Below are 27,111 nucleotides of genomic sequence, written 5' to 3' on the forward strand. Positions count from 1 at the left end.
ACCTGGGGCTCAGTTTTACAGAGGCCCACACTTCCAGGCATGGTGCTAAGACAGGAGCCTCTAGTGACAGGACAATGGTAATGGAAAATACCTCTGTGGCCAGAGTGCCACTCTGTCCAGCCATCATCTGCAATCCCAAGAAGCAGGCACAATGCCCCTACAGGTCCAGGTAAGGAGACTGAGGCACAGAGAGGCCTCCTACCAAGCTAAGGACACAGCTTGAGGGGTGGGGCTCTGGCTCTCCAGGATCCTGGCCAGTCCTCCTGACCCTTGTGCCCACAGGCTCAGGCTAGAGCACAAGTCAAAGCCATCATGGTGCTTGCTGCAAAGGCCCAAACTAAGACAGCTGTCCTTTGCCTAGAGAGAAGGGACAGTGGCCCTCGGCTAGGCTCTCTTTCCCACACACAGCAGCCCCTCTGCCTTTCTCCCTCTGCCTTAGCACCTAGACCTACTACCTGCTTCCCACTACTGCTGGGCTGCTGAGCCTCTCGTGCCATCCCACCTGGCTCTGGCCCTGGCCTCAGCCTAGTCTGTGTGGCCCTCCGGGCTACTTTGTCCCATAGTGCTCAGGATGCATCTCCATGAACAGCTTCCTTTGGCTGCCCATGGGTCAAGAGAAACAGTGGTCAAGGGCAAGGACTGTGGCTGAGAACAAGCAGACCTGAGTTTTTGCATCTCTGCCTTGCAATGGCTGTGCTATGCGCAAACACAGGCCTCCCCTTGAGCCCTGGGGTTCCCTATGAAAGCAGGGCCAACCTCCTCACGTTACCATCGCACTGCTCCGAGAGCCTTCTTTCTTCTTTGCTGCCTGTCTGCTACATTAGCCATCAAGAAGATGTAGCATGGAGCTCCTCAACCTGCTCCTCTCTCCTCACTCAGCTCCCCTGGGCCTAGGTCACACGCCAAGAAAGGAAAGAGAAAGGCCAAGAATGCCGGTCTAGCACTCAGAGCAAAATGCCAGGCGGAATTGCCAGTAGGTAACAGGAAACATGAGTTAAGGCCACGCTGAGGGCCAAACAGGGACATCAGCCTCCAACCAGCAAGTTCCCTTTCCCTCTCAGGTTCATCAGTAAAATGGATGCATTAGCCCAGCCCTGTTTATTCATTAATTATTCACCAAATGAGCATCAACACTTACTATTACCAGCTATTCTGTTAGCTTCCAGGGATTAAAAAGGCAAGTGGCATGTGCACAAAAACGTTATGGAGTACAGGACAGGAAAACAAGCTGATAAGCAATGAGGACTCTGTGCAGCCCACGCTCTTTTGGAGGTGAGGACAGGATGCTGGGCATAGAGGGAGAACCCACAGAAATAAGCCCCACTCTCCATGCCAGCATAATAACCCAGCCTTCTGCTGTGGGCTTTCACAATGGGCCCTTCATGGGCCCTTGCACAGCTAACTGCGCAGAAAGTGTGTGAAAATCTCTTGCAACTTTCTGGGATGAAGACCCTTCCCCTTTGCTCTGCACCTGGATCCTTGCTGCTTCTGTTCCATCCCCACCTGTCAGGCCATTGGACACACATAGGAACCAGGTGTGAATTTCTTTAGCTGCCAAAGGAAAACACCACAAACCGGGTGGCCTAGAATAGCAAAACGTGTGTTGTCTCTTGGATCTTCTGGGAGCCCAGGACCGCAGCGCGAGTGTGCACGTAGAAGCAGCTGCCCTTGGCTTAGCCAGCACCCTACCTGCTTCTTGTGGACACAGCACACCATGCCAACACCTGCTTCCATCACCACACCACACTCTCCCTGCAGGTGTCTCCTCTTCTTAAGGGACATCGGTCGTGGTGGATAACGGATCTATCTGCTTGAGCATGACCTCACTTTAACTCAGCTGACTGCATCTGCAATGACCCTACTCCAAGTGAGGCCACTGAGGCCTGGAGGTGAGACCTCTAGGCATCTTTTGGGAAAGACAGCTAGACTCACAGCACTGTGCACCTCAGGTGCAAGGCCCTGGGCTCCAAAGGTGCCCAGGCAGCCATGGACACACGGCTAATCAGCCTCTCAACAGTTCTGATTAGCCATGAAGCCACTGGAGGAACTGAGCATGCACTGAAGCCCAATTCTTCAAATGTTTAATCATACCCGCAGTCTTCTGCACTCCAGGACCTCACTGAAGGATGACTATGCCCCAGTGGACAGCCTGCCATAGAACCTTCCTGTGTTATTATGAGGGAAAAACTCTTCTGACAGCTACACGGTAGTGACCCCAGTGCTAGCCACAGTCATGCTGCTATGCACTTGGGAGACAGTTCTCTTGTGTAGATGTCATACAGCAGCCTCCACAGCTTGCCATCCCTGTCTGTCCTGTGAAGATTCACTTGTTCATTCAATTCCACAAGTATGCATCATATATACCACATGCTGGGCATTCCTGCAGCTATGGAACTACAGCAGTTAACAAAGGACTCCAACTAACATCCTCTTTGAGAAAAATACAAGGGTTGTTTTGTTTTGTTTTGTTTTGTTGTACCAAGGATTGAACTCAGGACCTTGCCCTTGTCAGGCAGGTGCTTAGGCCACCGAGCTACATTCCCAGCTTTTTATAACCAAAGTATTTTTTTGTTTTGTTTTGTTTTGGTTTGGTTTTTTTGGGTTTTTTTTTTTTTTTTTTTTTTTTTTTTTTGGTTTTTTGAGAAGCATACAAGAAGTCATAAAAATGGAAAACTATGCAACCTGTTTGATGGTGCAAGAATTACAGAGAAAATGGAGTACAATAGAGAGAAATGGACATCATTTTTAAACAGCATGGTCAGGAAGGCCTCACTGGGAAGATGGCATCGAGGAAGGTCAGAAGAAAGTGGAGGCGCTGACCCACTCAGGGCAGGAACTTCCGGACACACAGTGGCACATGCCATGCCTGCAGGGCAAGAAGCATGCGAGATGCGTGTGGGGCAGCCAGGTGACAATGCCACTGGAGTGACTGAGTCAGATCCGGCAGAGATAAGACAGGTGGAAGCTACACAGGCCCTAGGCCTGAGGGCTTTAGAGATTTGGGTACATTCTAAAAGTAACTCAAAGTTTACTCTAGGAATGACACTTCTTGTGAATTGCTCATTGTTCTGGTGCAAGCCAGCTGTGACAGCTATTGTAAAGTCTGCATCATCCCAAGTCCCATAGTGGACACCAAGCCCCAGCAGATCTGGTCGCAGACAAGGGCAAACAGCAGCCTTGAACTAATCCAAGCCAGTCCCACACTGACACAGCCACGTTGTCACACTGGTCCTGAAGAGTGGGGCGTACTCCTTGGCCCTTCCTCCTCCCCTTCCCGTTTCCTCAGTCCAGTTCCTGTTTCCTGTCAGCTTGCTTGTATTCTGCTCCTTAAGTGACTTATATCTTGGGCTTCTCATTTTAGAGAAAGTATTGAGCACCCTCCCCGACATCACAGTTGCCAGGTGCACCCATTTTCCTACAGCTGACTCGGGGTCACTCTTCATGGCAAAGCTGGCTCCACTATGCATAAATGCAGCCTTTTCTTGGTCCTTTCATCTACTGAGGGACAGATGGGGGTTGCCTGCCTGGATTTAGCTATCGTGGCTTGTGCTGCTATGAATGTGCGTGTGTGCACATCACTTAAACACTAAATATCATGAAGATTGGGACAAAAATCTAACTGTGGGATGGATTGGAATAGGCTATGTTGCTACCCCTACAGAGTCCAGAGCAGCCTACAGCTTATAAGGGTTCCATGGTAAGAAGCAAGCCAAGCTGTCTGGGAGCCTCAGGGACACGTGGTAACCACAGCACATAGCTTCCAGGGTTGTTCCATTTGTCACCAACCCCACCAATGAAAAGAGAGACAGTGCTAGGCGCTGAGGTGGCTGTTCTGCCTGCCCCATTATGAGGAGGTACACAGCCTCTGTCTAGGATATGTGGAGAGGCATGCAAGTTTCAGAAACAGCTTGTCCTTCCCCTTGATTCTCCATAGAGGTCTGACTTCCTCATACTCCCTCGCTTCCTCCTTCCTCTTGTCTCCTCCTCTGTCCCCACCCCACACATATACAGCACTCAGTCCCCTGCTATCTAGAAGGGACCAGAAGGGAACTCTAGGCTTAGCCACATGGAACTAGTGGGTGATGCTGGCATCTTTGTCCACACTGCCCTCCCCTCTTTCATTAGGAGACAACAGGAACAAGTCCCTTTTCCTGGAAGCCGCAGTTCCTACCTTGTATCACCTCCAACACATTCTACACTTCATTACACAAGTAATCAGGGTGGTTGGAGCCAAGGGTTCTTCAAGGATTAGCAGGAGATTAGGCCTGACAGGTAGGTCCTGCCTGAGGCCTGAGAGCACTGCCAGCCCAAAGGTCAGAGCCAGCTGGGAAGCCTCCTGGAGAGACAACTGGTTGGAGCTTGGTGTCAAGCGTTATTTGTCAAGTCACCAGGGAGAGAGAGTAGAGGCCCAAGGACCCTGAAAAGGTCATCAAGGTGAGACTCTGGGCTGCAGAGTCCTGGTGATAAAGTTGTTGATGATTCAGGAAGGTAACCACAGAGGTGGTGTACTTGGAACAATGCCTAAGGCCTCGTAAATCCTCAAGCAGAACTGGTCACCACAGATAATCCCGGGGCAAAAGGGCTGAGCTCACACTCAGTGGCTGCAGTGGACATGGAAGGACCCAGACTTGGGACATGTGAAAGAGTTAGAGCTAAGAGGTCAAAGGTTACGAGGCGGGAGAAGGAGGCGCTGGAAGGTGACCAGTGCGGTCTGTTCTGGTGTGCAACTAGAAAGAGCAAGTATTTAGAGAATGATGGCTTTCAGAATAGGGGGGGACGCTTGGCCCCAGGCTCATGGAGGGGACTGAGTTTGGGGTCCATCCCACAGTGGACACAGAGTCCTCTGGGTATCAGCACAACCAAGAGAATAAATTTCACTTCCTGTGGCCCCACCAGGGAGGGTACAGCTATGTCCCTCAGGGGTAAAACCTCACACTGCAGCCCACAAACATCTGCTATTAAGGGTTTGTCTATCACAAACAAAACAGGTATACAAGTTATTTATTTAAAAAGAGAGGGTGCTGGTCATCCCACTTCATACCCTCCTGGACAGGTAACATCCCTCTCAATCAGCCACAACAGTGATACCATCTTGAGCATCAGCAGTCATGGTGTCCCAAGGATAGGAAGACAGAGGGGACCAGACACCCTGGGCTGTTAGGGACTGGGCAGAGAGAAGGACATGTGGCAAAGGCTGAGGACACCAGGTGGGGGAGAGGGACAAGCCAGACAGCACACTGTGGGTCCTGCTGCTTGAGTGACGGACTTTGTGGTGGGTGGCAGCAAGCACAGCTGTGCGCACCCTGGGGACAGACGGAGGGTGAGATGATGATGGGGTGGTAGTGGAGACAGCGCCTCCCCAGGATACCTGGCTTTGAGGGGCAAGGAGAGGTGGAGGCAACGCAGAAATGAGAGCAGCTTTGTGACACAGGTGGAAACTGAGGGTGGGGATGGTGGTCAACAGCAGTGATGTCCCTTGAGGGAAGAGTAAGGTCAGGGTGAGAGGAAGAGGAGAGGAACAGGGAGCTGCCGGACATAGCATGGAGGACAGGTCAGAACAAGGGGCTGGAGGCACATACAGGACAGACAGGCTCTAGGGACACTGTGTCACACAGAGTAGGCCAGGGCCAGAGGGCCCAGGCCAGGCAGAGGACAGCAGAGCCTATAGGTGGGTGCTAACTGGCACTATCTGACCTCTGCAGTGGGACCTGGTATGCAGCTCTGCCAAGCTGAAGGAGATGGCACAGTCGGTCTTCATGTCAGGCATCCTGGTTGGGGGCCTGCTGCTGGGCAAGCTGTCTGACAGGTGAGGTTCATCTGCCGGGGGGCAAAAATGGGCCAGGTCTTGCCTGGGGGTTTGGGCAGTTCACCCGCCCAGCCCTCCATCCACCCCAGCCCTCACGGTGGAGGCTTCCAGTCCTGCCACAGCCCTGGGGTCCCCAAATTCTTGGCCATGGCCATGGAAGATGAGGAAAGCAATATGGGCTGCTTCTTTGACCCCTGCACCATGCTCAGTTGAGCTGGGGACAGAAGAGGTCACTCATTAACTTCTGACTAAGTTAACTTCAACACTAACTGAAGACTTGTTGAAAAACAGCAATTACTAGCATGCTGTCTACAGGGCAGGTGACAGGTGCCCCCTTGTCCTCAGGCAGCAGGCAGAGGGGGGCACAGCCTTTGCCCAACTTGCAGAGTCATTGGCCTTGGCAGGCGTGGCTAACTGCCTGCCCTCCCTGGCCGCAGGTTTGGCCGCAAGCCCATCCTGACCTTCAGCTACCTCCTGCTGGCTGCTGCCGGCTCAAGCACAGCCTTCAGCCCCAACCTCCCAGCCTACCTGGTCTTCCGCTTCCTGTGTGGCTTCAGCATCTCAGGCATCACCCTGAGCACCGTCATCCTGAGTGAGCGGGCATGCAGCGGGATCAAGGGAGCCTGCCAGACACCAGGAGAGGGCCAGCACGTCCCCTAGACTTCCCAGAGTCTTGGCCAAGGGGCTGCCCCTATCAGGACCCCAGCGGTCCCACAAGCACAGTGATACATACCTGCAACCCAGCTCCTCAGGAGGCTGAGGCAGGAGGATCACAAGTTCCAGCCCAGCCTGGACAATTTAGAAAGACACTGTCTGAAAATAATACTATCTGGTAGTATGGCTCAAAACTGGACACCTCTGGGTTTGACCCCTAGTACCTCAAAAAAAAAAAAAAAAAAAAAAGCTATGAATCCTGAGGACTTCCCCATGCCTTAAACTGCATTAGGAACAGAATTGTATCCAGTGTGCAGATAGTGAAGGACTGTTGCCAGCAGAGAGACCAGTCGAGGCAGGAACTGGGAGGCAGATGTCCAGCAGCCCCTCCCGAGCCTGTCTGAACTCTGCCCAAGGGCCTTGTGGGTCTGGAGAAGCTGGGCTGCTGGGGCCCCAGCTGGGGCCTTGGCCTGACTCTGACAGCCCTGGGCTCCTCCCACAGATGTGGAATGGGTGCCCACCCGGATGCGGGCAATCTCGTCCACCGGAATCGGCTACTTCTACACCACTGGCCAGTTCCTCCTGTCCGGCCTGGCCTACGCCATCCCCCAGTGGCGCTGGCTGCAGCTGATTGTATCTGCCCCCTTCTTTGTCTTCTTCTTGCTGTCCTGGTATGTGGCCCTTCCTCCCTAAGCCACACCCCAGCCGGAGACATCCCATCCCCCATCTCCAGCCCAGGAGGGGGGGCTCCTGCTGAAGGGGTGGACCCTGGATCACGTGGCTGAAGGAGGGGCGGCTGGGCTGATGGAGAGTGCGGAAAACCAGGCAGCCCCAGGCTGGCACCACAAGCCAGAACCTCACCAGATTGTGGCATGGGAGGTGGAAGCTGCTGGAGGGTCTCCATCTGGGGCATCCAGGCTGTTCACAGCCTGCGGCAGGAAGGGGGAGCCAGCAGGGTCAGGAAGTGGCAGGTGGTTGTAGATGTGACTGGCCACCCTCCTGCCCACTCTAACCCATATGCGTGCTCACTGGGCACTGGGGTGACACAGCCCACGGCCCAGAGTTTCATGGCCCAGCCTGGCATCAGGAGGCTCACCACCCAGGAGCCACTCACTGCTGTTGGGGTCAGGGCCATGGGCCAGGCCTTTTGGGGGCATTCGGGAGGACACAGAACTGCAGAGCATGAGGCAGTTCTCAGAGCCAGGAAGCACTACGGTGAGTGGTCAGTGGCCTGAGACCAGGTCACCAACATCCTCGTCCCAGGGCCTCCCAGAGCCAGACCCAGGACCCTCAGGGACCACAGTGGAGCTGCCTGCCTTGAGCACCTGTCTCTACACACCTTCCTTTTTCCCTGCCTCCCAGCCTCTTCCTGCTCAGGAGAAGAGTGTGATGCACACATCCAATCCCAAGACCCCACACCATCACACACACATGATGCAGGCGCGCACACACACACACACACACACACACACACACACACACACCTACACATGCACACAAGTTGGTCCTGGGCAGGAAAAACAGGAAATCCATCCCACTCTGTGGGTGACAGCCCCATCCTAGCATCTAGTCCCCATCTCCCTAGACACAGGGACAATGGCCACAGAAGGTGGGGTGGGTACAGGAGCCCCGAATATGCCATCCCCACCCCAGGAAGATGACACAGACAAATGCAGAGGAACAGCCCCTCTGGAGGGAAGAGTGGGAGCTACCTACACAGTCCAGAGCCCAGTGAGCCAGCCTGAACCCCACAGCACCTGCAGCGGGAACCCCAGCTTCCAAGCCCCCACCCCATGACTCTGCCAGCCTCTCTGGGAGCTCAGGGAAGAGGAGACCCAGCACCCCGACTGCCCACAGGTGGATCCCTGAATCCATACGCTGGCTGGTTCTGTCTGGAAAGTTCTCAAAGGCTCTGCAGACACTGCAGCGTGTGGCTGCCCTCAATGGCAAGAAGGAAGAAGGGGAGAAGCTCAGCATAGAGGTAGGTGGAGGGGATGGCTCCTGCTTTCGGGCCCCCAGGCTACGAATCATGCTCTCTCCCCTCTGTCCCAGGAGCTGAAGCTCAGCCTGCAGAAGGACATCACCTTGGCCAAGGCCACGTATGGCGCCAAAGACCTGTTCCAAATACCGCTCCTGCGCCGCATTACTCTCTGTCTCTCAGTGGCTTGGTAACCACCTCCCTCTCTGCCCACCATGGCCACATGGGGCATGGCCAAGCCCAGAAGCAGGGGCCACCACAGCCTAGCCCCTGGCAGCCTGGTTCCTGGGCCCAGAGAGGGAGAAGGGAAGGCTATGCATTACCCCTTCACACGGGACACTTCCTGCCTCGGGGTCTTGGACAGCACCCCCTCCTCTGTCACCTTTAAGAGTTGTCAGCTCCGCTGTGACCCCCACTTCAGCCCTTTTCAGAAATCCCATAGTCACAGGCAGGAGCACTCCAAGAAAAGAGCCATTCGGCACCCTGGTGCCAAAGGCCTTGGCCCAGCCACAGAGCCAATCCAGCCCTCTGCTCTCAGGTTTTCCACCGGCTTTGCCTACTACAGCTTGGCCATGGGCGTGGAAGAGTTTGGGGTGGACATCTACATCCTCCAGATCATCTTCGGAGGGGTAGACATCCCCGCCAAGTTCATCACCATCCTCTCCGTGAGCTACCTGGGACGGCACATCACCCAAGCGTCCACCCTGCTTCTGGCAGGTGGCACCATTTTGGCTCTCATCCTGACGCCCGAGGGTGAGCGGTGGGGAGGGCTGCTGCTCTGCTGCTCTGCGGGGGGTGTCAGTCTGTCTTCTAGAGGACAGTCCGCTTGCACTGATGACTTGCAGGCACATTTTCGCATCCTTTGTGGCCGGGGCAGAGTGGGACAGGGGCTGGGGATGGTACAAGTCACTTGGACCTGGACACACCTTGGGAATGTCACTTTGGAGGGTGAGCTGAGAGGTGGAAGCAGCACAGCCGACAGCTGCAGAGAGACCCCACAAACCACTCTGCCACAGTCGGGAAAAGCTGCTTCTGTTTTAGATGAATGCTTGGCTGTTGATATGCCTCTGCCCTTCCAAAGGAACTTGAAGTGCTGTAAGACAAGGACACATAGAACAAAATAAAATATAAGTAGGAATAGAGCATCGGAGCTCAGCCACACACAGGAGTAGCAAAACATCAGAAGTAGCAATGGGCGTGTTACCTTTCAGTTTGTATCTGAGCTTCCTGGCAGTCAAAGCAAAAAGGTAAATGATGTGTGTGAAGGAAGAACAGTCAGGTGCTCCTGAACACTGTGTCCCTGACATGCTTTGCCCTGCAGACATGGCCATTCTGAGGACAGCGTTGGCTGTGTTTGGGAAGGGATGCTTGTCGAGCTCCTTCTCCTGCCTCTTCCTCTACACCAGTGAGCTCTACCCAACAGTCATCCGGTAGGTGTGGGGCCTTGGGCCGTGCAGAGCCAGGGTATCCTCCTGCCTCTGCCCAGGGAGCCCAGCCTCTTAGGTTGACCATCGCGGCTCCACCCCCTCTCCAGGCAGACAGGCATGGGCATCAGTAACATGTGGGCCCGCGTGGGGAGCATGATGGCCCCGCTCGTGAAGATCACAGGCGAAGTGCAGCCCTTCATCCCCAACATCGTGTACGGGACCACGGCTCTCCTGGGGGGCAGTGCTGCCTTCTTTCTTCCTGAGACCCTCAACCGCCCTTTGCCAGAGAACCTCGAGGACCTACAGCAGTGGTGAGCTTCTTGCCTCTCTGCCTGTTGGAGCCATGGGTTGCAGGTGGGGCTCAGGGCTGGGTCCACACTCTGTTCCAGGTGCAAGCCAGCAAAGGAGACAAAGCTGGAGCTGGAAGCAGAGAAAGAAGCCCAGAAGATACTTCTGAAATCATGCACACAGGGCATAGGCCCCAGCTGAAGGGTGGGCCCACCCTGCCTCCCACCCTGACCCTACAGGGCCCTGCTTGCCTCGAGCCCTGTGACAGGGTCTAAGTGGACCAGAACCCAACACATTGCCTTCTAAGGGTACAATGAGACTTCCCACCTCCTCCAGGGCCTCAACCACTGCCGGCCCAGCCTCCCACCTGTCCCAGGCCGCATTGTCCTGCCGGCCCAGCCTCTTCCCCAAGGCCCCTGGCACAGCTCTTGCAGGCCGCATCCCTTCCTTGCCCTCAATCCTTCTCTTAGATGAGAAATTTCAATAAACAGTGGTAAGGACTCAAGCTGCAAAGCTAAGTTTGGGGATAGGGATGACGCCGGGTGACACGCAGGCCACATCCCTACCATCCGTGTGGTATGTGCAGATGTGGGCTGACACAGATGTACACACGTATCCATGTCTGTGCACCAGTGGGGCCAACACGCAGCTGCAGCAGGACTCAGCAGGCCAGCTGGTTGGCTGGGCAAAGGCAGGGCTGCTCCTGAAGGCATCGCCCTGTGGTCCTCAGTCCTCGCCTGGGGCCCAGGAGGATACCAGGTCCTGTAAGAGTCTGACCCGTGGCCTCAAGCTGTTTGTCCAGCTGTCCTCACCTCCTTGGTCTTGGGCTCTTGTGTACCTTGGCATGGACACCACTCTCAGGCATCTGGACCCCTCCGGGTCAGGCAGAACCATCACAGGGCAGAGGCTGGGCTGGTTCCCCTCAAGCCTCGCCTGCTCTCTTCTGTGCATCAGACCAAATCACCAGACACTTTCAGTCATTCTACACCTCCAGAGCCACCCTTAGGAGCCCAGCTTTGATGTGAGACAGAGACCCAGGCAGGACCTCCAGGGTCTCAGGCCTCAGTGGACACCAAGGACCCTGGAGACTTACCACACAAGATGCACCCCAGGAGGCGAGGAAAGGGTTGGGCCTAGACCTCCCTCCATCAACAACAGGGCCCTCCCTCACAGCCTCCACACATGCTGACGCACACAGGTCTGGGAGCAGAGCCCCAGCCAGCCTTTGCTTCCTGACCAGTCCTAACACTGGAGGGGCAGGCAGATGAGCTGGGTTGCCACAGAGGGCAGAGGAGCAGCATGTCCAGCCACCAGCAGAGCACACAGTACAGTGGCGTGGGCTGTGTCAGGGTCCGGGAGGTCAGTGTGTCATCTATCCCTGCCCCACGTAGCAAGGGGCCCAAGCAGATGTCTTGGCAGGCATGATGAGCCCGTGGAGACTGGTCTAAATCTAGGGCCAGGTTTCTCACCCCCACCACCACCATGAGAGTCAGGGTGACTCTTGGCATTGACACCACCCGTGCATCCAGACCCTACAAGAAACATCCACGTCTCCAAATGCGACCACCAAGAATGTCTCCACGCATTGCTAAGGGGAGCAAAGGTACCCAGGTGGAAAAATCACTATTTTTAGGGTAAGATAAGCTTGTACATATTTTCTCTAAAATCAGTGTGATAATCTCTCTTACTTTTTTTTTTAAAGCCAGAAACAAGAGTGCATAATTGTCACGTTGTAGGGTAGAAGCTTCTCTTTGGTTCACTTGGTCTTGTTTTGTTCATTTTCCAAGACAGGTTCTGACCCTGTTGCCCATGCTGGTGTTGCACTCCTGAGCCCAAGCCATCTTCCTGCCTAGCCTCCTGAGTAGCTGGCCCTACAGGTGCACACTGCCTCACCTGGCTAGAAGGTTCTTGGCACTCTTCACCTGAATCAGCTCATTTGACCCTCCAGCTATTCCCCTGACTATCCCTATCTTGCAAATATGCCCATCTAGGAACCAAGAAGTCAAGCAACTTGACCCTGGTCACCAAGCCAGCAAGGGTGGAGGGAGGGCTTGGGTCCAGCAGGCCACATCTTACATAACACAGATGGTGCTGGGCAGACACAGGGGGTGCAACCTGCTCCCAGTTTCCACAGCCCATGGTCCAGAGAAACAGGTCCAGTTCTGTGGAGAGTGCCCCAGACCAAGAGCCAAAGCCATCGGAGAACCAAAGGGATGTCGCAGCTTCACAGCTAAAAGTGAAATTAAATTCACACTCACTATTTCAACATAGTAGACAAGAGACATGACAAAAGGAAAAATTAGAACCAGAACCCTCAAGAAGGTGAAAGCTGAGTGCCACAAGATTGGCCCAAGGTCCTCTCCCTCAAGCTAGGGCAGCCTCTGACACCAATTCCTCCCCACCACTGAAAACCACAGCCCCAAAAGACACTTGAGGTCCCCAGAATACATGGCTCCAGGCAAACCCCGATTCCAACCAGTGTCTTGGAGAAAGAGCATTCCGTGCAGCGTCTGAGCATTATTCCCTGATCCAAAGTTCAGGTTTTCTCTGGCAACCTTTCCTGAAGAGACCATTCCCTTCCTGTCCACTAGAAAGGACACAAGAGGCCACCACACGCCTCAGTGCTAATTCCTCACTTAAAGGAACAGAGAGACCCCACTGTGTCCCTTTCCACTCCCAGGTACCCAGCACAGTCCCTCTCCTCTCCTGCCTCATCCACCCTTTCCTGCCCTTTACACCCACTTGGAGAAATTCCACGAACAGAGGGAGCCCTTGCAGAGTTAATCCTGCCGATCCTAAGTCACACTTTAACTCATTCTCTCTGGACCAAGGATTAAAAGCTGCCGGCCTAAGGGTCAGGGCTCTCAAGACCCCAAAGTGAGGAGAAGCTGCAGGGGAAGGGAGGGACAGAACCAGACCACGGAGGAGGAGGGGCCCAGGCTGCAGCCCCGCAGAGCCTCTGCCTCTGCCACAGACACAGCTGCCTGCAGAGGACACAGGACAGGCGAGCCGTCCACAGCCCCAAGACAACGTACTCACCCGACCACCCAGCCCAGCCAGCCCCATGGCCTTCAACGACCTCCTGAAGCAGGTGGGGGCCGTTGGCCGCTTCCAGCAGATCCAAGTCGCCCTGGTGATCCTGCCGCTGCTCCTGATGGCCTCCCACAACACCCTGCAGAACTTCACAGCTGCCATCCCTGCCCACCACTGCCGCCTGCCCCCCAATGCCAGCCTTGGCCTGGATGGGCAGCTGGGGACCCTGCTGCCCCAGGACTCACAGGGGCAGCCTGAATCCTGCCTGCGCTTTGCCACCCCATCGCAGGGAGCAGCCCTCACCAATGACACCACAGCCAACCTCACGGAACCCACAGAGCCCTGCATGGATGGCTGGGTCTACGACGACAGCATCTTCCCATCCACCATCGTGACAGAGGTGAGGACAGTGCTCCACACAGACACATGCACACAGAGACACCACACAGCTGTGTGAACACGCATGTGCACACGCATGCACACAAGCATGGGAGCTGTGTGGTAGAGGAAGAGCAGACCTGAGACCTGGGAGTGAAGAACTGGGGCTGAGGGTGCGGCCTGAGCTCTCCTTTCCCTGCAGTGGGACCTTGTGTGCTCACACCGGGCACTCCGCCAGCTGGCCCAGTCCCTCTACATGGTCGGGGTTTTGCTGGGCGCCATGTCCTTCGGGCACCTGGCAGACAGGTCAGTGCAGGGCTTGCCCGGGACAGGGTGGGTGGGAGATTCACTCCACAGGGAGCTTGTTTGGGAGCCTGTGGCCCCAGACTCATAAGGCAGCCCGAGTCCTCAGCACCCCAGCCCGGCTCACCTACAACCCCCCAGCCCTGCTGAGGTCTCCCCCCCCCCCAGGCTGGGCCGCCGGAAGGTACTGATCCTGAACTACCTGCAGACGGCTGTGTCGGGGACCTGTGCTGCCTACGCCCCCAACTTCTCCCTCTACTGCACCTTCCGGCTGCTCTCGGGCATGTCCCTGGCTAGCATCGCCATCAACTCCATGACGATAAGTGCGCGCTGACCCCGCCCGCCTCCGCCTGTCTCCTCCGGGCCCTCATTTAGAAAACCATCTGAGACTCCCTTGTTGGGCGGGCAGGTCCCAGTGGCTAGACAGGCCTGTGCCAGTGACAAGAAGTGGCGAAAGCTGAGTCAGGGGAGGCGAGGCTGTCTGAGGCCCGCACTCCCGGCTGTCGCTGCACTTCCTGTGTGATCTGGGCGGAGCTTCTGCCTTCCAGTGTTGAAATGTTGTTTCTAACCATCATGGGAGCCGCACCACAGGACAGCTGGCACACACATGCACTCACGCATGCACGCTCACATGCTTGCACTCGTGCACATCCATCCAGCCGCAGGGATTCTGTCAGGGGAGAAATCTGAGGTGGGGAGAAACAGATCTAACCCAGAAAAGAACCCAGGACCTGGAAGCCCCTGGGCAAGAAGAGCTGCCCCGGACTCAGCTGGGCCAGGACATCCAAGGTCCCATCTTCCCAGCCCATTGCATCCCCCAGGGCCAGGCGATGCCACAGTGGAGAAGCATTACTGAGGGGACCCACAGGGCATGGCTGCTGTCAGGACAGGAAACGAGACCCTGAGGACATGAGCTCTGGTCAGGAGGGCATGGAGCGGCTACAGGCCCACAGATAGACAGCCCCAGTCCTCTCTCCCCTCCCCTCACACCTGCTCTCTCTGAGCCGGAGAGCCTGGGCTGGATCTGCCCTCCCCTGCCCAGCATGGTACCTGCCCTGTGCTGCCCTCTTGCAGATGTAGAGTGGATGCCAATTCACACTCGTGCCTGCGTGGGCACCCTGATGGGCTACACCTACAGCCTGGGCCAGTTCCTGCTGGCTGGCCTGGCCTACGCTGTGCCACACTGGCGCCACCTGCAGCTCCTGGTCTCTGCGCCCTTCTATGCCTTCTTCCTATACTCCTGGTAAGGGCCAGGAAAGCAGTGCTGTGGAACCCCAGGGGAATGCAGGGAACCAGCCGCCTCCCCAAACCCCAGTATCCCACATGCAGAGGTCACCCAAGCCAAGGCACCCACAGTCCCCAGTCCCCAGACTGCCAGAGCAGATCTGGGGACAGGGCCTTGCCCTACAGTCCCCAAGAAAGGGACACAGCAAGGCTTCCAACTCTAGCCCCAGCAAATCTCTCAGGGCCCAGCCCCAGCTTGACCCCAGCCGGCCCCACCCAGCCCCAGCCCTGAGTCTACCAACCCCCAGGTTCTTCGTGGAGTCTGCTCGCTGGCTGTCCTCCCGTGGGAGGCTGGATCTCACACTGAGCACACTTCAGAGAGTGGCTCGAATTAATGGGAAGCAGGCAGAGGGAGCCAAGCTGAGCGTGGAGGTGAGGACCCCAGACCACTGAGATCGGAGCCAGGGCTTCTCCAGGTCTCTGCAACAGGCCTGAGCCCTGTCCACCCCCAGGTGCTCCGGACCAGTCTGCAGAAGGAACTGACCCTGGGCAAAGGCCAGGCCTCCGCCATGGACCTGCTGCGCTGCCCTGCCCTCCGCCGCCTCTTCCTCTGCCTCTCCATGCTGTGGTAGGCAGGGAGAAGACACAGACACACTGACTTATGGGGGACCAGCTACCCCAAAGACAGAGCTGGCAGGCAGATGCCAAGAAAGGGAATAAAGGTCCACAGGCCTGTGAAGCAGGGCATGTACCGTTCACACAGCCCAGGCCAAGTGCCCTGCAGCCCCGACTCAGTCTCAGCCCTCACCAGCTCCTCCTCAGTCTCATCAGGGCAAGGCCTTCCAGGGCAGCAGGGCAGAGGGCAGTGCCCTGCAAGGCCTGTAAGGTAACTGACTCCGGCGCCTGCCAGAAACAGACCTAAGACAACCAGTACCATCTCGAGGACGCACTGGCCCAGGACAGCAAACCCCGGAGAAGCCCTCCCAGTCCACACTCCTACCCTTTTTCCATTGCCTCAGTCCCATGTCAGAAGGAGCAACCTTGCTCCAGCCCAGAGTTTCCTCAGCTGTGGATTCTGCCCAAAACCTAGGCTTCACTTTGTGAGCTCCTGATATCCCCTTAGAATGTCCATAGACTCCCTGCCCCTCCCTAGCACTTGGCCCTGAAGAGTGGTCTGGACATTGACCTGTCCTCCTCAACCCAGCATCAGCAGATAAGATAAAGACTGAAGCCACACCACTCACCATGGGGGTGACTACGGGAACCCACACACAGGGCCCTGGTTATTGGGAGGTGGGGCTCCAGCGTGCTCCAGTGAGCAGCTATGTGTGTGCAGTTAAAAAGAGATCTTAGCAGGGATCCAGGCTGTTCACCCTGTTTCTTACCACCTCTTCTTAAGCCTCCTAACCAGTCCTCCTGCCCCTGCTAGGTTTGCTACCAGCTTTGCCTACTATGGACTGGTCATGGACTTGCAGGGCTTCGGGGTCAGCATCTACCTGATCCAGGTGATCTTCGGGGCCGTAGACCTGCCTGCCAAGCTTGTGTGCTTCCTGGTCATCAATTCCCTGGGCCGCCGGCCAGCGCAGTCAGCCTCCCTGCTACTGGCGGGCATCTGCATCCTGATGAATGCGGTGATACCCCGGGGTGAGCACCGCAACTTGCCCACCCTGGACACAGCCCTCCTCCCCACCCCACTCCTCCTACCCTCACCTTCCTCCCCAGACCAGACAGTTGTCCGTACCTCCCTTGCCGTGCTGGGAAAAGGGTGTTTGGCCTCTGCCTTCAACTGCATCTTCCTGTATACAGGGGAGCTGTACCCTACCATCATCCGGTGAGTAGGGCAGGGGGGAGGGCTGGGGAGACGTCATCCTGTGGAAGATCACACCCCGTACCATGGTAGCTGCTCAGATCTGGCAAGCGCAGTGTGGACCCTGGCCTCAGATCTCCAAGGGCCTCCAGATAAGGCAGGGCAGAGAGCACAAGGTTGCACTGAGAAGTCCCCAAAACACAAGCTAGAAGCTGCCACCAATCAGAACTCCATCTTAAGCCAAGTACGTGTACCAGACATGAACACAAACACCTCTCCAACCGAGGAGCACCGCTGATTATAGGGGATGCAGAAGTAATGCCAGTTTAGGGCCGGCCAGATAGCTCAGCAGATTAAAGTGCCTGCTTAGGCAGACACAGGGGCGAGGATTCAATCCCCAGCATCCCATGCCAGTCCTACCCCCAGGGCATACTGAGATGACAATTGAGACTGGGCATGGTGGTGTGCACCTATAATCCCAGCACTTGGGAGGCTGAAAACAGGAGGATCACTACAAGTCTGATCTGTGTAGTAAGACCCTATAGAACCTGCACTAAATACATGAAAGAAAGAAAGAAAGAAAGAAAGAAAGAAAGAAAGAAAGAAGAAAGAAAGATAGATAGATCACTAGCTCTTTGGAGCGCAAAGAGGAGGGAGATGGTTAAAAAAACATGTGTCTATTTTAAGAGACAGATGAAAATTCATCGAGATGTCCAAGAAATGTCAGGTTTTCCTTGACCCAGATGCTGCATCCTTAGAGAGCCAGGAGAGAGGGTTGGCATGAGGCACTTGCACTGTACAAGGCACTGCCTGAACTTTCCCCAGAACTGCCACCCATCTTCAAGAGAACTGGCAGGGCAGGCACCACTAGTATTCCCATTTCATGAATGCAAACAGGGAGGCACAGAGAGGCCAGATGGCTTCGCCAAGGCCACACAGCCAGCGAAGCTGAGGTGCCAACCTTTGAGCCCTCACAGGTCACATCTGAGGCCACACCTCATCTTCCTCTCCCTGCAAATGCTTTTCACATATTCCTAGTGGGCAGAATCCTCATCCTTCCAGAGGGGACTCCATCCAATGGTTCTGTGTGGGGCTGGGGCCATGAAACTCAGTCTTATGGGTGATCTATGGCCATCGACCTAACCCTTTCAACAAGCCTCCCTTTTGACAGCTCAGACAACTGATCCCAGAAAGGGAGAGGGACTTGGCCAAGGTCACACAGCAAGTCAAAGGCAGGGCAAAATCCAATCCTGAGACTCCTGATTTCCTCTTTAAAGTCATGTCACCTGCCCTGTATGGGGAAGGGTGGCAGCGCAGGTTAGGGTTGGAGCAGTGTCCTGGCTGTGGCAAATGCCTGACCCCCAACCTGCAGGCAGACAGGCTTGGGCATGGGCAGCACCTTGGCCCGGGTTGGGAGCATCGTGAGCCCCCTGGTGAGCATGACTGCCGAGCTCTACCCCACGGCACCTCTCTTCATCTTCGGCGCTGTACCTGTGGCCGCCAGCGCTGCCACAGCCCTGTTGCCTGAGACACGGGGCCGGCCACTGCCCGACACTGTGCAGGACCTGGAGAGCAGGTAAGTCCCAGGACAGGCCTGCCTCCTGCCCTGCAGAGCCCAGCCAGCCCTCTGTCTGGCCACATACACAAGGTTCTGCTCTCCCCAACTCAGGCGGGCAGGGAGCCTGAGGCAGCCACAGCAGGAGCAGCAGAAGCAGATGGTACCACTCCAGGGCACCGCACAGGAGAAAAACAGTCTTTGAAGACCCTGGGCCCAGGCCTCGTACTGGAAGGGCAATGCACACAGGGTTTTTGGCCCGGGAATGCTGCCCAAGACTGCACCATCACAGGCTGGTGTGCGTGTCTTGAGTGGAATCAGCCCTCCAAGGCCACCAACTTCAGCTGTGAGTCACAGAGTGTGGCCCCCTCTTCTACCCCTCCCTGCTTTACCCTCCTATCCCCAACAGTTCACCCAACACTCTGCAAAACTCTCTCTTGGCTGGAGTGGTGTGTATGCCTGCAGCCCCAGTGCTCCGGGAGGCTGAGGCAGGAGGACTGCAGGTTCCAAGCCCAACCTCTGCAACTTAGAAAGAACTTGTCTCAAAATAAAAAATAAAAGGGAACTCAGGATGCAAATGTCCTGCATTTGGTCCCTGGTACTGTAACATAAAGTCTCTCTTCGACTTCTTCTTCCCTCCCCCTCTAATTTTCTCAAATATTTCTGAGAGTTTTAGCTAAAAACCTTATATAACACCTTCCCAGAAACAGACAAGACAGGGTCTGGGGAGATGGCTCAGTGAAATAAGTGCTTCCCTGGCAAGCGCAAGGGCCTGAGTTCCGCCAAAAAAAAAAAAGAAAGAAAGAAAGAAAGAAAGAAAGAAAGAAAGAAAGAAAGAAAGAAAGAGACAAGACAGCAACTGAACACAACCAATCAGATGTTGGTTTCATTCCCTCAGCCTTCTTAGGGAAGCAGTTAGGCTGTGGCACAGGTAAGGAAGCCAAGGCACAGAACAGACTCCTAACTGCCTAGTTTTGCACAACCCATGCACTATGGGCACAGGGTTAAACCCAGACAATAGCACTGGGAATGGGGGTGCCCATCTTCTTTGTGCACCCCAGGGCCCCACTTCTCCTCCTTCCTGCTGAGGCAAGAAGCGGTGGGGGAGGAGATTGAGGAGGAGCTGTGAAGGAAGAGGAAGGCAGGTCAGGGCTCTGCTTGGGAAAACCAAGTCCACCGTAAAGTCCACCGGGCACAGCCATGCCCATTTCTTCCCACTTCTCAGCCCCAAGGACTCAGGACACTGGCTCGATGCCCTCCTCTCACCTTAGCCCCCAAGCTGAGCTCTGGCATAGTCATTCTCCACCTCAGCAGCCTCAGATGGACCACAAGTCCCACCCTAGCCCGTGGGTGAGGGCCCCTTGGCCTCCCAGCATTCTGACTAGGACAGAGCTCTCTGAAGTCCTCAGCAGCTTGGCCCACACCAAAAAAGAGCTATATGGAAGCTACCTTCTCTGACCCTTGCTCTGTCCCCTACCCCACACACACCATCCCAGGGCTTCTCGAAGGCCCTCCCTTAGGTGAGTTCAGGTGACCCCAGGCCACTTAGAGGGGACCCTCACTGTAGAGTTGAGTAGTGCACAGTGGTCCCGGAGCTATCCACAGCCCAAGTCCTAGAATCTGTCAGCACAACAGCCACTGTGGCCAAAGGCAGTTGGCAGCTGGAATTGGACTGAGGGTTCTGAAACAAGGGAACCACCTGAGTTATACTGTTGGCCCAACAGGAGCACAGCAATACTGGGACAGTCCCAAAGAGCTGAGGAAGCAGGAGGCCGCAGTGACACAAGAGGGGACAAAAATGAGTAAACAAAAAGTTAAGACAGAGACCAAGACCCCACACTAATCGTTATCAAATGAGAATAATCTCCCATCATTTTCAAACAAACAATTCCATTCCATGTTGACAAATAAATGGTAATCTGAGACCAGAAGACAAGGACAGCAAACAGCCTCCAGACCTGGAGAAGGCAAGGAGACAGGACAGATCCTCCTGCAGCCTCTCATGGGAACAGCCCAGTGACTGCTGGCCTCAGGCATCAGCCCTTGTCTTAGTCACTTTTCTCATTGCTGAGACAAAAAACCCACCATCAAAAGTTAGAAGGGGAAAGGTTTGTGTAGCTCACAGTTTGTAGAGATTTCAATGCCTAACCAACTGATTCCAAGACAAAGTGGCTTGGCAGAGGTGCATACAGAAGACAAGCAGTGCAGGCCCCACAAAGCAGCAAGAGCAACCAGGAAAAGAGGTAAGCTTCATTCTGCCCCATAGGGGGTAACTAGTCTACCAGAGTTAGGGCTATACCAATCCAGCCAGCAGACCCAACCAGCAATCACCCACCCTTAATCCTGGCACTGTATCGAGCATCACCCACACACTCTAGATCCAGCCACCTCCAAAGAACCCCATCTAAAACTGCATCAGGCTTTAAAGGACATCTGGACATGAACCCTAACATTCTATCCCTGACCCCCAGAAGACTCGTGTACATTCCTTCATCCATCTCCAAGAGTTGCCAAAGTCCTAACAGTTTCCAGTGCTGCTGAAAAGTCCAAGTCCAAAGTCTGCTCTGAGATGTAAGGCTATGGGGAGTGGCTAAGCAGCAGCTGAGCCCACGATCAACCACACATTTGGGGCTAGAAGGAGACCAGCCCTGGGAGCACCAACAACCAGAAGCAGGCCACATGAACAAGGCGACCTCCAGCTCAGGGGCATGTGGACAGGTGTCTGGCCTTGGTGTTCCTGCCTGTAACTACAGCATGTATAGCTCTGAGAATGTTTCACTTTCAGGGTTCTCAGCGAAACACCAGACCTTGCACTTCCGGCCTTGCCCGTGCTTCCCCTCTTGTCACTATGTGTAAGTAAAAACACAGGCCATCCTGGACCATCAGAGAGGTCAGTTCCACTCAGTCCTGCCTTTTTTCTATGTGTCTTGTTTGTTCTTAATTCCCCCATTGCCCCCTCTCAGGACCCCCCGGCTGCTCAGGTCAGGAAGGGTGGTGCCCAGCATAGTGCCCGAGCACGGGGAACTCAGGGAGCAGGACCAGGATCCACTCCAGGAGCTCGAGCAGCAGGACTAAGTACAGAGAGCACTGAGCACTCGCGACGTGTAGAGCAGTGAGGAACTCAAGGCCTAAAGCTCACTCTTTATATGTTGAAATATTTAAAGCTTTGCTTAAGGCTAAAGGGCCCTATCACACTGCACAGCTTTCTACCAAGCCCAGTTTTCTTGGGTTTGGCTGTTTGTGCTCTAATCACAACAATAAACCAACCTGCTCCCGTTCTCGGCCTTCTGGAAGGCCAGTGAAGCGTCACCATCCACGCACCAGTTCTGGTGGGGAAGACGCTGTGTTGTGTCCATCTCCACAGGCCTGGCCACTCCTTGTTCTTCACATCCTGTGGGTGAATTGGGTGAATTGGGTTTAGCTCAAAGGCTGGGCCTTGTAAGTGTGTAAATTCTGTAAGATGCCATTCTGCTGAATTCCCACTCATCCTCAGTAAGTGTGAGAACATGTTGGAAGGCAAAGTAGTCATAGGTAGAGCAAAAGAAAAATGCTGTAGACCCACCCCCTGCTCTGTGTGCTGTCTTCAAGGAAATCATCTTAGATGAGCTCCAAGATGTACCTGTCCCGGGGAGGCTTGGTCAGTGTCCTAGAGTGGAGGCTGTGTCCATAGCCAATGCCTGGACAGAGAAGAACTGCTGTCCCTGGGTCTGCACCCCAAGAAACCCTGGCAGGAAGCCTCATGTGAGCCACACCCACAGCAGAAGCCAGACCTCCTGTGGGGCAGCAGGGGCCAGGGTTCAGAAGCCAGCAGCAGAAAACACTAAGCCAACTGGAGTCCAGCTGGAAGGGTGGCCTCCCTCAGTCAGCAGAGAGGGAAGCCAGACTGAGGGCTGAGGTGACAAAGGAGGACAGAGCAATGGAAGGACAGAGCTGCCCCAGGCCTTGGTGATGTCATTTGGCTACAGACTTAGCTACATGAGCTGCCTCCCTGTCCACTTGCAATCCGAAAGAAGCACTATCATTTCAAAAGTACCAAGGGTAGAGGAGGGGCTGGGGCTACAACTTGAAGCACAGTGCTTGCACTGTATCACGAGGCCCTGGCTTGATGCCGTCAGTGAAAAACCAAGAATGGAAAATGACAAGTTCCTACCGCCAGATTCCAAGGTATCTTCCTGCTGCAGACAGCCAGCAACTGCAGGGAGAGTGGGAAACGGTACTCACACCTGTGCGGTGCACCACCGGGCCATACTGCTGTGAGAAAGACACAAGTGAGGCCAGGGAATGGCTCTGGGACTGACTATACCACCAAGACCTGGGAGCCTCACACAGTCAAGGTGAAGGAGGAGGATTCATGGCAGCCAGGGAAGCTTGAATGTGCAGATAAGGAGAGCGCTAGATAGAACTTCCAGGGAAGAAAGAGCTGCGCCAGCTTGCAACCTCACAGGCTTGCAGAATATTGCTCAAAACTTCTACAACTCGGGCCGGGGAGATGGCTCAGTAGAATAAGCACTTGCCTGGCAAGAGCAAGGGCCTGGGTTCAATACCCAGTTCTGAAAAAAAAAAAAAAAAACTTCTACAACTCAATAAGAAGCTGAACTTTATAGTAGGCCCCAAAGCATGACACACACACACACACACCCCACTGCAGAAGACACAAGGACAGCTCAGCACTGGCAGGAAATGCAGGTCAGTGAGACCCCACCCACCCCCCCTCTCGTGGCTGAGGACTTGTGCTGCAGTGGCCCTACCACCTTAGGGCTGCACAAAGCCCACCAGCTGGGCCTTCTGGCTTGGACTTAAGCCTCTGACTCCACACGACCAAGGCTCAGCCTGAGACATCCACACCCTGGACTCTGGGGCCGATGAATGAGCCACATGTGGGGCACCAAAGAAAACCCCCAGGGTGATGCAGAGGGTGGTGCTCTCTCCAGATGCTGCTCATGGGCCGGGAGATGGCTCAGTGGAATAAGCGCTTCCCTGGCAAGTGCAAGGCCTGAGTTCAATCCCCGGTTCCACAAAAAAAGAAAAAAACAAGAATAGATACTGCTCATGCCTGGCCTCCCAGGGTCTCCCACAAGGCCCTGGCCACCCAGCGGGCTGTCAGCTGGCCATAGAAAAGGTTGGTAGGAATCTGGAGTCAATGACATGTTCACACCTTGCTTGGAGGAACATAAACCATGTAAACACTTCAGAAACCTATTTGACTGTCTCTGATAAAGTTCAGTCAACCTTCTACCCCCATGGGTTCTGCATCTTGTGTCCAACCCACCATGGATCTGAAGCACTCTTAAAAATTGCCTCTGCAGTGAACACATCCAGGCTCTTTTCCTTGTCACTCTCCCCTAAACCGCATGGCACTTAATGTCCTATTAGAGTTGGCAGGGACCTAGAGATGACACAGCCTGTCTGGGAGGACTTCCTGCCCTAAATGTGAACCCTGCAGCCTTTCACCAGCAGAACTGATCACCCTCAGCCTGGTGTCTGCAGGGAGCCCTGGCCCCAGCTCTGACCTTCTGTGACTCAGTGCCGCCACCTCGAGGCACAAGGCATTCACCCAAGAGAAAGGCGCTGCATGTTCACTCACAGTTCTCGTGTCACAGCAACCTCACTCATAATAGCTAAAAACTCAGAACAGCACAGACCTTCACTGACAGGCAGATACACACAACCTGGTCTTATATAATAAGAGGGATGTGAAGTATTCTTTAAAGAGGGAATATTTTTTAAGTAATAAAAGGGAATCGAGGGGACCGGGGAGATGGCTCAGTAGAATAAGCGCTTCCCTGGCAAGCACAAGGACCTGAGTTCAATCCCCGGTTCTGCAAAAAAAAAAAAAAAAAAAAAAAGGGAATCGACAATCCCTGTGCTCTTGTGAGATTTGCACCTGTAGCATCCCCCAGGGCTTCCCCTGCACAGAGGCAACTGGACAGGGGCAGCTTTCTCCTCAGAGGACTCATCCTCACCAGGGAAGGATACACACACCCTGCCAGCGCCTCCCCCATGCCCACTCACCAGGCCCCAGTCCCAAGTCCCCCTCTCTGTGAGCCTGGGGCATCTAGTTCCAAACCATACCACCAGCTACTGGGGAGGCTGAGGCAGGATGATCACAAATTCAAGCCCATCCTTAATCCGTTATTGACTTATCAAGGTCCTCTCTCACAATAAAAAGAAAGGAAAAAAGAGACTGAGGTCTCCAGTAACAAACACACACAAAAAAAAATTAAGACTCCGAAGAACCCATGTCTGCTATGGCATAGCTCCAGAACGTCCCCAACATGAGCAGCTCTCTCCCACCCGGGTACTGCTGCCCAATCTGCAAAGCATGGACTGAAGCTCTTGCAGCTAAGCCACAATAAGCCTCTTCTCCTCTAATGACAGGTGCCAGGAACCGTGTCCCAGCAGTGAGGAAAGCAACCAGGATTCTAGTGTCCCCTTGAAGCCCTAGCTAAGTCCACTGCTGAGAAAGCCCTTGAGGTGAGACAGAGACACAGTACCAGGTTTCCTGGGAGTCAAGGAAATGTTACATATGTGTAAACACATGTCAAAGTGTGTCCAGATGCACCTGTAAAATGACACACCTTGCAATAAACACCATTTCTCCTCCTCAAGAATCTGAGGTGTGGGACCAGGGAGATGGCTCAGTGGAATAAGCGCTTCCCTGGCAAGGGCAAGGACCTGAGTTCAATCCCCAGTTCCTCCAAAAAAAAAAGAATCTGAGGTGGAGTGTGGTAGGTATGTCTTGGGTTTTAGCTGACTGGCAGAGGAAGTGTCTGCCCATCCCCTAACTGTGAGTCTTGGAACCAGCTGTCCACATATGTACCCGCTGAGAACTCTGCTCAGACCATGAATGTCACCTGTGATCTGACTCATGGAAACTAGCACAAAGAGCATTTGAGAGAGCAACCACACAGCTATCATGGTGAGTGCCAGGGGACAGGATAAGTGTCTACAGGCTGTTCCGTGACATGTAGCCAGCCTGTCCCAGCTCCCGTCCATCCCTAGGCCAGTTGTCCGCACTCTGTCTCCACCATGCCCTGACTGACACAGCTGCCCCACTTCCATCGCCTGCTAGAGCTTGCCAGTGTCATGTCTCCCACAGTGGGTGCATCAGTTAGGACTCTTCAGCTCAGATGACACGAAACTCAAACTGCTTTAAGCAAAAGGGGAGTGCTGACGCCCAGACACCAACAACATGGCAGACCCAGGTTCCTCTCAGCCCTCAAGTGCAAGTCAGCGACTCCCCTCATGACTACCAGAAGACTACCAGGGCCATCCAAGGGCAATCATGCCCTGCATCTCTCTCAGAGCTTCTCCAAAAGCTACCTCCTCTGTGAAGGTTTCTGCCATGCTCCTCAGCTGGAACTGCGTGATACCATGGACGTGGACGTGTAGCACCTTGGTGGGTGGTATTGTTTGGATTTTAAACTTCCCCGAAACCCTCCTGCTCACAGATTTGTCCCCAGCAAGAGCACTCTTGCAGAAGAGACCTTGAAGAAGCAGGTCCTGGTGAGAGGGCAGGCCTGAAGTCAGGCCCAGGACACTGCTCCTTCTCTTTTCCACTTCTTTCCATGAGGGGAACAGTTTTGCCCTCCATGCCCTTCCACCACGAGTCCCTCATTACCAAAACCAAAGTCAACTGTAGGGGCCAGGGAGATTGCTCAGTGGAATAAGTACTTGCCTAGCAAGTGCAAGGTCCTGAGTTTGATCCCTGGTACCACACAAAAAAAAGCCAGTTATAAGAGTTTACCAGCGTCAGGCTGGTGAGATGGCTCAGTGGTCTAATGCACCTACTTAGAACAAGCTAAGCTAAGCAAAGCACAGGGACCGCGGTTCAATCCCCCAGCACCACATGCCAGCCCGCCCCGCCCCCTGGTGGGCTGAGCTGGCCACACACACACACTAAATAAATAAATAATTAATTAATTAATGAATTTTTAAAAAGAGTTTACCAGAGTCAACTGTGGAATTTAAGTTGGGGTGTGTGTGTGTGTGTGTGTGTGTGTGTGTGTGTGTGTGTTGTAGTGTAGGACTCCACAGCGAAATACTAACAGCAGATGGAGCAAATGCCAGGGCAGCTGGAGTCTGTCAGCAGGGGTCAGCAGGCGCAGCTTCTCCTGGCCTCTCTCCCTGGCTGGCAGATGCTGGCCTTCCCTCCAAGGCACTTCCTTCTTACGGGTACATTAGTGCTGCTGGATTAGGACCCCTCTTGTGACAGTGATAAGTGGTTCCTCAAAGCTTCTGCTCCGAACCCAGCCACCCTGGGGTACAGGGATCAACGCAGTGGGGTACGGGGGACACGGTGTCAAAGGCCTGGCTTCAGCAGGGACTGAGGTGGTGTTGACTCCAACACACCCAGGCCCCTGATGACTGCTTGGTGTGTCTCACATGCTGGCTGCACCTTGGAAGGAGAGTATCCTGGGGGAGGTCAGCTCCTCTGACGATGCCCTTGCCTTGGACCAAAGGCTCTGGGCTCGGACTCTCTAGGAGGGGAGGCAGGGAGGGCCCTAAGGCCCCTGTGCAACACATTTGTATGGCTCCTCAGCCCACCTGGAAGGCATGAAGACCTGGCTCTGAATGTGCAGCGCTCAATATGCAGCCCCCGGGCTGGAGAGATGGCTCAGTGGTCTAAAGCACCTACTTAAAAAAAAAAAAAAAAAA

At 54.7% G+C, this 27,111-nt stretch overlaps 2 protein-coding genes across 5 annotated transcripts in view; both read left to right on the forward strand.

Annotated features, from left to right (window-relative positions):
* Slc22a8 (solute carrier family 22 member 8) overlaps positions 1 to 10,658 on the forward strand; it is a 20,391-nt gene extending 9,733 nt beyond the window's left edge. For 2 of the 3 annotated variants that reach the window (XM_023707048.1, XM_004646731.2), the window contains exons 3-11: positions 5,703 to 5,806; positions 6,244 to 6,398; positions 6,963 to 7,131; positions 8,318 to 8,441; positions 8,513 to 8,628; positions 8,977 to 9,191; positions 9,760 to 9,868; positions 9,973 to 10,176; positions 10,255 to 10,658. In XM_023707048.1, the coding sequence (XP_023562816.1) occupies positions 5,703 to 5,806; positions 6,244 to 6,398; positions 6,963 to 7,131; positions 8,318 to 8,441; positions 8,513 to 8,628; positions 8,977 to 9,191; positions 9,760 to 9,868; positions 9,973 to 10,176; positions 10,255 to 10,354 (1,296 nt within the window). In that variant the 3' untranslated portion in view covers positions 10,355 to 10,658. The remainder of the gene's footprint in view (positions 1 to 5,702; positions 5,807 to 6,243; positions 6,399 to 6,962; positions 7,132 to 8,317; positions 8,442 to 8,512; positions 8,629 to 8,976; positions 9,192 to 9,759; positions 9,869 to 9,972; positions 10,177 to 10,254) is intronic. The other variant, XM_023707049.1, reaches the window with a different exon arrangement.
* Positions 10,659 to 12,900: 2,242 nt separating this feature from the next.
* Positions 12,901 to 19,022, forward strand: Slc22a6 (solute carrier family 22 member 6). Of its 2 annotated transcripts, none has more exons than XM_023707041.1 (10): positions 12,901 to 13,586; positions 13,767 to 13,870; positions 14,036 to 14,190; positions 14,942 to 15,110; positions 15,400 to 15,523; positions 15,604 to 15,719; positions 16,521 to 16,735; positions 16,898 to 16,922; positions 18,271 to 18,474; positions 18,568 to 19,022. In XM_023707041.1, the coding sequence occupies exons 1-10, from the start codon at positions 13,218 to 13,220 to the stop codon at positions 18,656 to 18,658; spliced, it is 1,572 nt and encodes a 523-aa protein (XP_023562809.1). In that variant the 5' UTR covers positions 12,901 to 13,217; the 3' UTR covers positions 18,659 to 19,022. The 2 variants fall into 2 exon arrangements, with proteins under 2 accessions (XP_023562809.1, XP_004646789.1); XM_004646732.2 differs by having other exon boundaries at positions 12,904 to 13,586; positions 16,814 to 16,922.
* The last annotated feature ends 8,089 nt before the right edge of the window (positions 19,023 to 27,111 follow it).

The sequence above is a fragment of the Octodon degus genome, unplaced genomic scaffold (assembly GCF_000260255.1).
Source record: "Octodon degus isolate 3935 unplaced genomic scaffold, OctDeg1.0 scaffold00279, whole genome shotgun sequence".
Classification (NCBI taxonomy): domain Eukaryota; kingdom Metazoa; phylum Chordata; class Mammalia; order Rodentia; family Octodontidae; genus Octodon; species Octodon degus.

Excerpts from the sequence above, each read along its gene's own strand:
- Slc22a6 (XM_004646732.2), top strand. The coding sequence starts at position 13,218 with ATGGCCTTCAACGACCTCCTGAAGCAGGTGGGGGCCGTTGGCCGCTTC. Across the intron at positions 13,871-14,035 it reads TTCGGGCACCTGGCAGACAG|GCTGGGCCGCCGGAAGGTAC; the intron begins GTCAGTGCAGGG and ends CCCCCCCCCCAG. Across the intron at positions 18,475-18,567 it reads GTGCAGGACCTGGAGAGCAG|GCGGGCAGGGAGCCTGAGGC; the intron begins GTAAGTCCCAGG and ends TCCCCAACTCAG.